General features: G+C 48.7%; 1 protein-coding gene across 3 annotated transcripts in view; it reads left to right on the forward strand.

The window, feature by feature from the left end:
- RAB17 (RAB17, member RAS oncogene family) overlaps positions 1-14,200 on the forward strand; it is a 58,845-nt gene extending 44,645 nt beyond the window's left edge. For 2 of the 3 annotated variants that reach the window (XM_075607329.1, XM_075607328.1), the window contains exon 7: positions 11,324-14,200. In XM_075607329.1, the coding sequence (XP_075463444.1) occupies positions 11,324-11,442 (119 nt within the window). In that variant the 3' untranslated portion in view covers positions 11,443-14,200. The remainder of the gene's footprint in view (positions 1-11,323) is intronic. The other variant, XM_075607327.1, reaches the window with a different exon arrangement.
- Positions 14,201-14,330: the final 130 nt, after the last annotated feature.

Genomic DNA, 14,330 nt, shown 5'->3' on the forward strand with positions numbered 1-14,330 from the left:
ATGTTTTTAGCAGAGGTGCTACGTAGGGGAACTGCCTCCGGATATCGGGTAGCATAATCTAATATTACCAATATATGCTGATGTCCCCTAGCAGACTTTATTAGGGGTCCTACTAGATCCATAGCAATCCGGTCAAATGGTACCTCTATTATGGGAAGGGGTACCAATGGGCTGCGGTATGCTTTGAACGGGGCGGTGATCTGACATTCTGGGCATGAGGAACAATAGTTTGTAATTTCTGCCAGAACCCCAGGCCAATAAAAGCTTCGGAGAACCTTTTCTTTTGTCTTTTCCACCCCTAGGTGTCCCCCCAATGGATGACTATGTGCGAGGTGTAATACTACGTTACGGAATGTCCGTGGTACCAACAATTGTTTAGTTGTAACTGATTTTCTTTTATCAACCCGATATACTAGGTCGTTCTCTACCTCGAAGTAGGGGTAAGCAAGTGACCTATCTGGTTGGCCATGAGTACTATTCTGGTCCCGTATATTTCCCCTTGCTACCGCTAATGTGGGGTCCTCCCACTGGGCCTTCTTAAAACTCCCAGGACTGACCTCTAGGTCAGCGAGGGTCTTATCCTGTACTGGGGTGGTAAGTGCCTGATCAACATCTTGATTTGGGGTATTCCCTACCAAAGTAGTGATGGGGAAGGGAATTTCACAGCACTCCTCCTTTTCCCCTTTCTTATTTGGGCCCTCGTCAACCTCCATTTCTGAAAAAGGGAAAGGATTTGTTTCTTCTAACACTTTGTTATGGTCTGCTATTGAACTCTGGGCGCTATTCTGAGCTGGGGACCACATTTTTAGAAAATGGGGAAAGTCGGTCCCTATTAACACATCATGTGCCAGTTTGGGTACAACACCCACCTTGAAATCTAAAGAACCAAATTCTGTTTAAAAAAAAACATCAACAGTGGAATATTCATGATTATCCCCATGTATACAACAAATTGCCACTCTTTGTGAACTGTTTACCTGTTTCTTCTTAATGGGCAATAGGTATTCGGACACTAGTGTGACCATACTCCCAGAGTCAAGAAGTGCCCGAACCCTCTTACCATTAACCTTTACAAATGCCCACAGATGGTTATTCAAGGGGTCCTCTGGGCTAGGGCCCATACATTGGGACAACAGCGAATAAGGTTCCACGCTGTTGCATTGCATGGGCTCATCATTTAGTGGGCAGATTTTTGCTGTGTGGCCCCTCTCATGACAATTTACACATTTAGGTACATAGTCTGTGTCCCACTTAGAGCCTTTTCCCGGCTCCCCATGTTGGCTATTGCCCTTAGTGTGCGAACCACTGTTGCTGGTGCTGCGTGAAGGTGGTCGCCGCTCTTCAGCTCCCCTTAACCCCGGTACCCTTTTACCGTCTCTGGAAGAGTCCTGGAACCTCGGGTAGTGGGGTTGCTCCACGACTGTGGGTTGCGGGTGCTCTCCTGCTGCATTGTACCTTTCTACGAGGGCCACAAGCTCATCCGCATTGTGGGGGTCACTCCGACTGACCCAATGGCGTAAGGCAGAGGGAAGTTTCCTCAAGAACTGGTCCATGACCAACCGTTCCACGATGTGGCTTGCTGAGTTGATCTCGGATTGTAGCCACTTCCGGGCGAGGTGGATGAGGTCATACATCTGGCTTCGGGTGGCTTTATCCATCGTGAAGGACCATGCGTGAAACCTTTGGGCGCGAACAGCCGTGGTTACGCCGAGGCGGGCGAGGATCTCGAACTTCAATTTTGCATAGACGTTAGCTTCGGCTGGCTCTAGATCAAAGTAAGCCTTCTGGGGTTTGCCGCTTAGGAAGGGTGCGATTAGACCAGCCCACTCAGCTTCTGGCCATCCCTCTCTCTGTGCCGTGCGTTCAAACGTGAGAAGATAGGCTTCCACATCATCCGAGGGTCCCATCTTCTGAAGGTAGTGGCTTGCCCTGGTCATTTTCGGAACTGGGGCTGCCGCTGCCAGTGGAAGGTTACTGATAGTCCCCCTCAGGATCTCGAGTTCCTGCTGTAAGCCCTGAGCGAACCGCTGTTGCTCCTCTTTCAGCAAGCGGTTTGTCTCTTGCTGGTTTGCATTCGCCTGTTGCAGGGCTTCATTCGCGTCTCTCTGGACAGCGACATTGCGTACCAGCGCACTCACCACGTCTTCCATCTTGTTTGGAGAGAGAGAAAAAAAACCTTTTTTTTTTTTTTTTTTTTTTTTTTTTTAAAGTTCTTTAACCCCCAGACCTTTTAGTGTTCTGCCCGCATTCTCCACCATATGTGACAAACGGCTTACTCCGGAGCTCCGCCGTCTGTCCGGGACTGTTAGAACACGGTCTTTTAGGGTAGGTTAAATGATGAGACGTCACGTACTGTTCCTTTAAACAGGCTATGCCTGGTTTATTCAGTCCCAGGCACTGAGACTGCCACAGTTTAAACAGAAAACAAAGCCAAACAAAAAGCTGCTCGTCTGAGCGATAACTTAAACTTAGATGTCCCTGACTCAGAGTTGGAAGTGGCTTGTCCACTTCCACCAACAAAATAAGTACCTTTGCAGTCTTTAGACAAACTAACAGAATGAATGAAGCGATTTGGGAAAGAGGCTTTCTCACCCCTCTGCAGTTCAGCAGCCTTCCAGGCTCTTGGGCGGGGCCCAGAGGAAACAGGAAACAGGTCTTATATACCTGAACTCTAATCAGCATGACAGGTGACAGAAAACAGGCAGCAGACAAACTGTGGAATGGAGTGCCTGTACCACGAGGCTGCCCTGTTCAGCTTAGACAGGACAGAAACTGTTCAGTATCCTGGGAGCCCTGTATATGGAGTTTATTACCAACCCCTGGTTTCTGTCACAGGGACTATTTACTATGTGGTATACATTGATCCCAGCCGGCCACTTTCTGCATCTGTGGGGACTGCTACCGCTTGTATCCTGTGACGTCATCGAGTTCTCGCGTGATTTGGAGCCGAGAACTCACTGCTGTGACGCTGGATTTGGAGGAGGGCGGCGCCCCTCATGTTCCCCGGTACAGGGAGGTTACCATTGAGGCTGCTGCAATTCACCCACACCGGATAACTTCACCGAAATCACCCAATACCTGGTTCCTGCGTCTGGCTGGTGATTGAGTTGTACTCAAACTGCTTTTTATTCCGTTATGTTTGTAAGTGTGTTTTTCATATCTTCTACTCCATAAAAATTTTGTTATACTTTTTTGCGCTATGAGTGCGCCTGTTTTTTTTCTGTGTTTTTATAGATATCTTCAAGGAAGTGGTGTTCCCTTCATTCGGGCTGCAGAGACTCTTTTGGATAGCAATTGGAGTATTTTCAGATTTGTATTTTTTATATTTTTTCTGGACTTTATCATTTATTATTATATATTTTTATTTAATTTATTTGTTTATTTTTAATTATCCATCTTGTATAGTATAGGTTCTTTTCATCATTATTTGCTTCTTTACATACAGTGGGTTTAGGTTGGCGTCATTTCTTTTCTTTCTTTGTGCTTGGATATATATATATATACAACTAGAAGTCATGAGAATACATTTATGTTTCTATAATCATGAATTGATTTATGATTTATAATATACAATAAATAGTTGTAATATTAATCTAATATACCAGTTTTGTCTGTCCATGTTCCCTGTGCAATTTTGCAATATAATTGTGTAAATTAATATAGTATTAATGCATATAGTTTTATTGGATTTGATCTCATATGCATTTACACTTTTTTTATTTTTTATATAACTTTTCATTTTCTTTATACAGTATTGTTATTCACATGAATTTAATACATGTTGGATTTACAATATTTATATCTAATGTTGTCACACTGCACACTGCATACACTCTCACTGCACACACTCTCACTGCACACACTCTCACTGCACACACTCTCACTGCACACACTCTCACTGCACACATTCTCACTGCACACACTCTCACTTCACACACTCTCACTGCACACACTCTCACTGCACACACTCTCACTGCACACACTCTCACTGCACACACTCTCACTGCACACACTCTCACTGCACACATTCTCACTGCACACACTCTCACTTCACACACTCTCACTGCACACACTCTCACTGCACCACTGCACACACTCTCACTGCACACTCTCTCACTGCACACACTCTCACTGCACACACTCTCACTGCACACACTCTCACTGCACCACTGCACACACTCTCACTGCACACACTCTCACTGCACACACTCTCACTGCACACACTCACTGCACACACTCTCACTGCAGACTGCTCACAGCACACTGCACACACTCCCAGCACACACTCTCACTGCACACACTCTCACTGCACACTCACTGCACACACTCACTGCACACACTCTCACTGCACACTGCTCACAGCACACTGCTCACAGCACACTGCACACACTCCCAGCACACACTCTCACTGCACACACTCTCACTGCACACACTCTCACTGCACCACTGCACACACTCTCACTGCACACACTCTCACTGCACACACTCTCACTGCACACACTCTCACTGCACACACTCTCACTGCACACACTCTCACTGCACACACTGCACACTGCACACACCGCACACTGCTCACAGCACACACTCTCACAGCACACTATCACAGCACACAGCACACTCACAGCACACAGCACTCACAGCACACTCACAGCACACAGCACTCACAGCACACTCTCACAGCACACAGCACTCACAGCACACTCTCACAGCACTCACAACACACTCTCACAGCACTCACAGCACACTACACAACACCTCCCACTCCCCCTCCCTACCTTTGGTGTCAGCTGCTGAGATCGGAGCGGAACTGGCATCAGGAGGAGGGGGGGGGGGTGTCAGGAGGAGGGGGGGTGGATGTCGGGAGGAGGTGGGGTGTCGGGAGGAGGGGGGGTGTCGGGAGGAGGGGGGGGTGAGTGAGGACTGGATTGAGTCACTGGATTGGTGGATGAAGATCATCCGGAAGTAGTTTGAAAAGGCTGCAAGTACTGATCGGTGTGCTTTAAAATACACATCCCCAATAGCAACTGTGCTAGAAACCAAACTCCCGCTGCATATTCAGCTGCTGAAGCAGCACTAGACTGTGGCTAGATGGGTCCATGGTTTCCACAATGCCTCTCGCGCGCCGCCCGCTCACCGTGCACAGCAAAAAAAAAAATGCGCAGCCCGGGACTCGGAGGGGCGCGTGGGCTATGCCGCGGAGGGCCGGTAGGTGTGGGAGCCTGGGGGGGGGAGGATTTGGATGCCGGTGGTGGGAGGTAAGGAGCAGGTTGCGGCTGGACTCGCCGTTGCTAGGGGACGTGTAGGGCTTCCGGCCACCTCTTCCTTCCTTCCCTCCTCACTCCCTCCCGATCAGGCGCGCGGCGGCCATTTTTTTTTTAAATTAGCGTGACCCCGGGTCTAGCGCGGTCGGATCGGGTGGCCCCCGAGGACCGCGCTATAATGGGGTTTACCTGTAATATGTTTTATTGCTGAAATCAGTATGCAAGGGGTTTCCATATGTGTATGCTGGTTGGCAATTGGTTGCCAGGCAATCTTAGGGTATTTAAACACCTGCGGCACTACTATTGAAATTGATTCTTCCCTGGCAAACACAAAGGCAAATAATTTGTTTAATACCTCAGCTTTTTCCTTATTGCCAGGCAATCTTAGGGTATTTAAACACCATTTTGGACTTTTCCCATTTACCTCTGATGAAGTCGCCACCTGGTGACGAAACGCATTAGGACGGCATTACGTCATCACGCTGAGCTTGACGAGGCCGAATCCTGCACGGAGCCACTTTGACGCCGCGCTACCAGGGAAATTGTTTGCAGTGGGACTTTCAGTCCTCCACACCAGGACTACCACGGTGTGAGGGTCCCACAGATCTGCTTCTACATCTACACTGTGAAAGAACACCAGGTTTGGACTTCTCACAACTTCCACTGCTGGCAGGGATATAATCACAATATGCTGATTTTTAACGTACACTTGTTCCCCCTCCCTTCTCCCCCCTCCCTTCTCCCCCCTCATTCAATGTCACACTTTTATACACTATGGGGCGTGCGCTTTCTTTTCTTCTTTTTCTTTTGGTAATCCATTGGATGTGATTCATCCTTTTGAAAGCAGCCTTGACCTCACCTACTTGAAGCGTTTGTATTTCTAAGAAATATCCATTGGACATTCAACTGGACTGGGTTTTTTTTCTATTTGTGTTGTCTCTTTATCACCTTTTATGGTTACACCTTGTATATATACACATTATATTATATATATTATATTAGCCTAATATCACTTTATTCCACAAAATAGTGGTTAATTATCAATGTATACAAAATTGGCTCTACTATCTATCTATCTATCTATCTATCTATCTATCTATCTATCTATCTATCTATCTATAAATGCAGCAAGCATAAGCTTATAGGGGACCATGCTATATGGTTTTGAAGCAAACGGTTGCACTGTGTGCTCATTTGCATGTAATTTCCCAGAATCCCTTGCTGCAGTGGAAGCACTGTGTGCTGGGTGATAATGGGGAAAGGCAGGGTTGCAGACCTGTCTAAGACATGCAAATGAGCATACAGTAATATTTCCATTTGCTATATATATATATATTTATATATATATGTATATGTATATAATTTTTTTTTTTTACTGTATACCTGTGTATCTATGTGGCTATATAAATTATATGAAGGAGAGTGTACATTGGACGCTATGAATTATATGTTTCATTCTGTGTATCCATGTGTTACTGAAAATTATCTAAATTTAGGATAGGAGGAAGGTTCTAGAAACTCAGGTTTCTCGAGGACAGGAGGAGAGGAGCCTCGGGAAGAGTACTGTAGTTAGAGATGTATTCAGAAAGTAGTAGAACAAACCAGGCCCCCTTTTGTTTATTATATTGTAGACAGGGACAGTGCCCTTTAAGTTAGGATCCCAGAAAATGGTTAGTGGAATCCAGGCGGTTCGAGAGAGGGGAAAGCGACATGCCACAGAGGGCCTCAGAAAGAGGGCTCCTGGGTGTTGGTGGATAGGCTCTACCCGCAAATCCGTATAAGTATTCATCCCAGCCTGTATGAAAGTGGCAGTTCCCAGACAGGACAAAGGTATAATTGACACCTGCATTGGACCGGACAGGATCCCACTAATGGTCCCTGTTAAAACAGGGTACAGCAAAAGTTACTCCGAAACAGAAAAGGCGGAGCCCGGTCTGATACCAGTAAAGCAGCTACGCAGATATTCCTCCCTCTGAGTGTTAAGAGTGGGCACTTACGGAAGCACAGTGTTCATGAATAACTAGAAACAAACAAAAAAGGGGAACCCGCTCTACCTAGGGCGACCCAAGGTCATACATACAGACTGCCCTGGGTGCACTGGGGCAAACCCTTAATGAGCAACGGACAGAGAACACCGATGGAGCATAGACACTACCGGACGGAGAAGTCCCTGTATCGTGCACTCAATGTCTGTGTATGGGACAGTACCTTTACGCAATATGTAAAGCAACATTGACACCGTGATTCTATTCCTATATGTATTGCATAATTAGTGATTAAGTAATACTTAATTTATATACATTAAAATAATCAGACCAGACTAAATTGAATATGGTGAGTACAATAAAAACGTATTAAATAATAGCACTATGTGCTTATGTCCAATACGTTTTCATTGTACTCACCATATTCAATTTAGTCTGGTCTGATTATTTTAATGTATATAAATTAAATAGTTATTTTAACTCACTAATTATGCAATACATATAGGAATAGAATCACGGTCTCAATGTTGCTTTACATATTGCGTAAAGGTACTGTCCCATACAGTACACAGACATTGAGTGCACGATACAGGGACGTATCCGTCCGGTAGTGTCTATGCTCCATCGGTGTTCTCTGTCCGATGCTCGTGAATAACTACATTAAAATTGTCATACGCACAACCCCAGCAAGCTCTAACCCCAAAACCCACCACATCATATATATATATATATAAAATATATTTATGTCAAAAGGAGTGCTGCTGAGCGTGGCCAAATGCATACAACAAAAGACAGAAAAGCCCAATGCTACATCCAATTTGACAAAATATATAGTAAATAATATATAGTTAAAAACTTCAATAAATAATATTCTCTAATTTGGTCATGCCTTGACGTTGGCTTGCAGGCTTATAACGCTTTGGCCAAAGGGTTTACCTAACTGACCCTTATTTTTGAGAATATTACCATTGAAGTATTTAACTATATACTAATGACTATATATTTTGTCAAATTGGATGTAGCATTGGGCTTTTCTGTCTTTTGTTGTATACATTAAAATGGTACAATGTTGTCGCATGTGATTGATCTGTCCCCGTGCCATTAACTGCTCCTATAACTGCTCCCTCTAAGGCCAGGTCCCCGCTGGCTACTGCAGCGCCCGCTGTTGGGGACAATAGCCGCTGCACAATGGGACCGGGCCCGCTGCGAGGGGGGGGGCGCTGCGCTCTGCCGACAGTGACTCCTGCTCGCAAGAGAATTGTGATCAGGAGTCGCGACGGAGCGCTAAGCCACGCCCCCCGGCGGTTCAGCCAATGAGGCAAAACCTGCCGGGTGATGTCACGGCCGCACCCCATCCCTCCCCCATCACGCCCCCCGCCCGTCTTTTGGTCTGCAGCTCCCTGCAAACCAGGGGAATCGGCTGCATGCGCCGCCAGCCTCGCTGACGCGCATGCAGCGCAGGTACTGTGGCCGCAGCCTTACTCCTCTCTACCTGCTCTTATAAATCCTCCTCTAATTGCTCCTACAATATAACAAATCTCTATAAATCCTCCCATAACTGATCCCTATAACCCCTCACTAAAACTGCACCTATAACCACTCCTTATAACTCCTCCCATAACTGATCCCTATAACTCCTCCCATAACCGAACCCTATAGCTCCTCCCATAACTGATCCCTATAGCTCCTCCCATAACTGATCCCTATAACTCCTCCCATAACTGATCCCTATAGCTCCTCCCATAACTGATCACTCTAGCCCCTCCCATAACCACTCCTTATGACTCCTCCCATAATGGATCCTTATAACTCCTCCCATAATGGATCCCTATAACTCCTCCCATAAATGACCCCTATGACTCCTCCCATAACTGATCCCTGACCACTGCCTATTAGTCCTTTCCTAACTGCTCTCAAACCCTCCAGGCCCATCGTTAGGTTACCCAGGGGCCAGGACTGTAGTCCTGACCTGGACCCCTGGCTGCTGAGCACAAGAGGAGAGGGGGGTAGGCCGGGTGATCGAAGGGGACAGATTTGCTTAATGAGCAGAATGGGAGACCGATTGCTTGAGGAGCAGAGGAGGGAGGAATTGGGCACTTATGGAGCGGTGTTGTACAGGCCGGTGAAGAAGCGCCACATCAGGCTGGGGCAGGTCATAGGAGGGAACAGGCAGTTGAGGGCACCTTGGGGAGGGAGGGCAGCTGTTGGCCAGCCTGAGGGAGCAGCGAATGGGTTGGGGAAGCCCTAAACAACCTGGACGTTGGAAATCTGAAAGGGAAAGGAGTGGGAGACACTAGGGAACTTAGGGAGGGAGCAGTGGGCAGGACTCTGGGGGACCAGAAGGGAGCATGGGGCTCCAGGGCTTTGAGGAGCAGCGGGAGGGAAGCTGGTGGAGCAGAGCCGGACACATATTCAGTACCTCATCTGCTGCCCCCAACCTCCTCCCATCCTGTTCCTCACGTGATGCTAGATTCCAGCGCGCAGTGATGTCACACGTTCCTCCCTTTCTGCCAGCACTTGACTTAACCAAAGCAGGGAGGCTGACATGAGAAAATGGGGAGGGCCCTATCGGAGGCGACAGTTAGGGGGCCTGGAGGACAGGGGGGGGGTCTGACTTCTGTGGTCAGCCGGCCGGGGCACCATTCTCCACCGGGCCAGGGACAGCTTTCCCAGCTCTCCCCCCGTCAGCGGTCCTGAAAACCTCTCCCTGTAACTCTTTCTTTAGCTTTTCCTCAGGGCCGGATTAAGACCTTTAGAGTTTAAAAGATTTTGGTGCCCCCATATATATCTAATTCAAAATATAAACAATAATAGACTGTAAAATAAAATGAATGATGTGACGAGTTCATATAGTGATGCGCGTATAATTTCATCATAAGTTGACACATTGATTGCCTCCAAAATCTATGCGGTTAATATTTTGCTCCCCCCAAAAAACCCCAAAGAACAGTTATCTCCAAAATTCTCGCCAAGGCCTTTAGAAACCTCCAAATTTGGAGAAACCCCCCAATCTGGCAACACTGTACTGAACGCCGCTGCACTCACTCTCAGTGGACGACTGAACGGGACAGCCAACATGGCCAAGACAAGGACGATCACGTGAGCCTCGGGGGACCGTGTGGCAGTGTACCAGTTACCAGATTCTAATTTTGTTGTATTCCCAAGATTAATGTATATCATTAACCTCTATTATTACTATTTTATTATTATTTTTATTATTGTGTATATATGTATGTCATTTTTTCATTTATTGCGGGAGCCCCTTTTTGTGGAACCTGGCTCAGCTGCACCATTTGCAGTTTTGCACCATATGGTCCATGGTAAATCCGGCAATGGAAAATGTCTGTGGTGCCCCCCTTGATGCTCTAAGCCAGCGGTGCGCAAAGTGGGGGGCGCGACCCCCAGGGGGGGCGGGAGATTGTGCTGGGGGGGCGCGGGCAGTTGCAGAGGCCCCGCGCTCTTCCCCCAGGCATTTAAATTAAATGCCGGGGGATCGCGTGAGGCCCCTGCAACTGTTTACTTACCGGGATTCAGCCGTCTGTGTTGCGTCGCCATGGCAACGCGGCGTCAATAGACGCCGCGGCACCATGTGACTTGACGCTGCGTGGGCGTGTGACGTCATCTGACGCGAATGAAGGTAGGCAGGGGGGCGCGAGAGCCGGGGGCAGAGTGACAGGGGGGCGCAGCACAAAAAGTTTGCGCTCCCCTGCTCTAAGCAAGTGCTTATTTTGCTTAATGGTTAATCCATTCCTGCTTTTCCTATAACAACCTGTAAGCTCATTTAACCACTCCATATAACTCCTCCCCTAACTGCTCCTATAACCACTCCATATACAGTAACTTCTCCCCTAACTGCTCCTATAACTCCTCCCCTAACTGCTCCTAAAATTCCTCCGCTAGCTGCTCCTTCAGAATCAGACTTTTGTGAGCTCCGAAGCTCCTGCATTGCAGCAGCTATGAAGACCTATCACATTCTTTAAAAGCTACAGTGTATTTCATGTGTGACCTTCTTCGTGTGTTTGTGTGTTTAGAAGCTCCGTGTAGGGTGGAAGTCTGAAAACTGTCCCTTCATTCCAGCCTGTGAGCTGCTGATCCTGGAGCATCAGACAGAAGACCGGACGCGCAGGAGGGACACAGGCGTCAACATTGAAGGGACATGTGTCCCTCATCTAGGGAGGAACTGCTGCAACACTTAGCAACTGACCATGAACAAGGAGAGAGTGACATGGACCATGAACAAGGAGAGAGTGACATCAGGAGGCATTTCCTAATGAGGAGGAGGATGGAAAGGGGGAGTGGGCAAGGGATAGAAAGTTTACAATCTTGGAAGGGGCAGAGGGGGGCAGAGTAAGGGGAAACAGACAGGCTAAGGATAGAACAGCTTGTGTCTTGGTGGGTGACAGACGGGCAGAGACAGTGGCTGATTTACAATGTTGCTGCCCGTAGGCACTTACCTTTTTGCCACCTCCTCTTGCAGCGCCGTCCTCCTTCTGCGGCGTTTAACGGCGTAACATCACGTGATGATGCGTTTCCATGACAACGCGACACCGCGTGACGTCACTTTGTCATGTTAACGCGGCACCATGTGACGCCACGATGCTACAGAAGGAGGAGGGCGGAGCGAAGGAGAAGGTAAGAGACCATTACAGAGGCCCCACGCTCTCCCCCGGCATCAGTAGGGAAGAGAGCGGGGCGTCTGTATACGGGGGGGGGGGAGGGGTGGAGTTTTTTTTTTTACATTTTTCGCCCCATTATTTTGCCCCCCTAATGGGAGATCCGCCACTGGGTACATTGGGAAGGACACAAGACAAACACAGAATGACAGCTGAGAGGACATAGCAGGGCATGGTTCTTGGTTGTTATAACACAGGAGAACAAATTACAAAAAGGTGTTTTCCTTAAGTAAATGTCTTTTTTGTAAAAATATTTCGGTTGGTACAAAAGATCCCATTCTGTAGGAAGATAACACAGCGCTCGTATTTAACAAGAGTTCAAACGGATGAAACACACAGAGACCCGGAGAGAAAGACAGAGGCAAGAGGGCCAGAGAGAGAGAGAAGCAAACTCTATCCCTTCATAAATAATTCCTCTATTTCCTCTCTGGCCACGGGAGAGAAAAACGCACGGTTCTTATGTATGTAGCCCCCGTCTTATTTTGCCTCCAGAGACCCCCTCTGTAGCATGCCGAGCGATCGCGGGTGCCGCCGGAGGCAGCGACGGACCCGCCGGCACAACGCAAAGGTGGGGGCCGGAGCAGGGAGCGCTCCGAGTCCCCGGAGTCTCTGCGGCGTACCCGGCTAGCGGGGGCCGGCATGACAGGTTGCGCGAGCGTGCGCATTGGTCGCGCAGGCGCAGTAAGGGTAGCGCACGCGGTCCCAATGCTAAAGAGATCCTGAGTGGACTACAATTCCCAGCAGCCTCTGGGGATTGCCCTTTCACCCACATCACGTGCAGCCAGCCAGCAGCAAATAGGGTTTTGCAGCTTCTCCTGTGGAGGAAGGCTACAATGTTGCGGGGACCACGTTTGGCAGTTGGAGCTGGGAGCAGGAAGGGGGAGGAAGGGGGTAGGGAGCAAGTGGCTACCAGATAAGGTAGTTCCCCAGATCCCAGGCAGGCCCCAATCCCCACCAGGGTAGGGGGTAGGTACTGAGGGGTGGCCCATAGGTTAGGGACCCAGCCCTTAGGTGTGAGTGTGCAGTCTTGTCAGTGTCACGGCTGGTGCAGTGCGGTTGCTGCAGGTACCGTGTGAGTGCAGTGGGTTGCTGCAGGTTCAGTGTGTGTGCAGTGTAGCTGCAGGTACCAGGTTGGCTGCAGTGGGTTGCTGCAGGTACCGAATGAGTGCAGTGGGTGCTGCAGGTTCCGTGTGAGTGCAGTGGGTGCTGCAGGTTCCGTGTGAGTGCAGTGTGTTGCTGCAGGCACCGAGTGAGTGCAGTGGGTTGCTGCAGGTTCAGTGTGTGTGCAGTGTAGCTGCAGGTACCAGGTTGGCTGCAGTGGGTTGCTGCAGGTACCGAATGAGTGCAGTGGGTGCTGTAGGTTCAGTGTGTGTGCAGTGTAGCTGCAGGTACCAGGTTGGCTGCAGTGGGTTGCTGCAGGTACCGAATGAGTGCAGTGGGTGCTGCAGGTTCCGTGTGAGTGCAGTGTGTTGCTGCAGGCACCGAGTGAGTGCAGTGGGTTGCTGCAGGTTCAGTGTGAGTGCAGTGCGTTTTCTGCAGAGGTTAGGGAGTAGTAGTCAGAGGGGACCCGGGTGGTGAAGAGAGAGGTAGTGTGGGTGCAGGGGGTCAGTGACCCACCTGCATAGGACAGGCTACCCCGTAGGCCCCTAGGAGTGTTCCCTGAAGACACCAAAGGTTGCTGTGCTGCAGGGACGGCCTATAGTAGTATCGAGCATCACCTTACTGCGTACCAGCTAGGGACAAAGGGACAAGCGTGCGGAGCAGGTTTGCTGGCGAGTCGTCTGGGACCAGACAGCTGGACATTGAGACCCAGGAGACAGACCGCTGATTCATCTGACCCTTTGCGAAGAGGTACCGGTCACCGCTGTGACCGGCAGGTACTATAACATCAAGTGCACCAACACCGGTCAACAGGCGCTGATCCCGCCTTAGGCTAAACTCTTTAGCAACACTGAGCGAGTGGTTAAAGAACTGAGCCTATACCATCACATTAATATATATGGACACTGTTGGTTGGGTCACGAGGTGAGGGGACGGAGACGTTGCTCTTAATGAGAGTGGCCGAGCCACTAAGGTTACACGTTAAGGTTATACCGTTAGAGTATAAGTGTACATGTTGTGTTATTGCTACCGTGCATTATTATTAGTAAAACCAGTTACAATCATATGGTGTTGTATGTTTCTTGCCCAGGGGAATCTCACATCACGGGGATCCTGGGTAAGTGGAGGCGCTGCGCTAAGTAAGTGTATGACTGTTACCCCAGGCTCCCAGCTAGCGGAGGCTCAGATCTCCTAGAGGTGTTGTACAGGTGTTGTACAGTGACCAGTAGTTCCTTTGGGAGGGTTCAGAAAAAGGGCTACATGTAAATAAAAGGCAGATTTATTCAGGTGAATTGATTTGTATTAAATGG

This window comes from Ascaphus truei, chromosome 7 (genome assembly GCF_040206685.1).
Source record: "Ascaphus truei isolate aAscTru1 chromosome 7, aAscTru1.hap1, whole genome shotgun sequence".
NCBI lineage: Eukaryota > Metazoa > Chordata > Amphibia > Anura > Ascaphidae > Ascaphus > Ascaphus truei.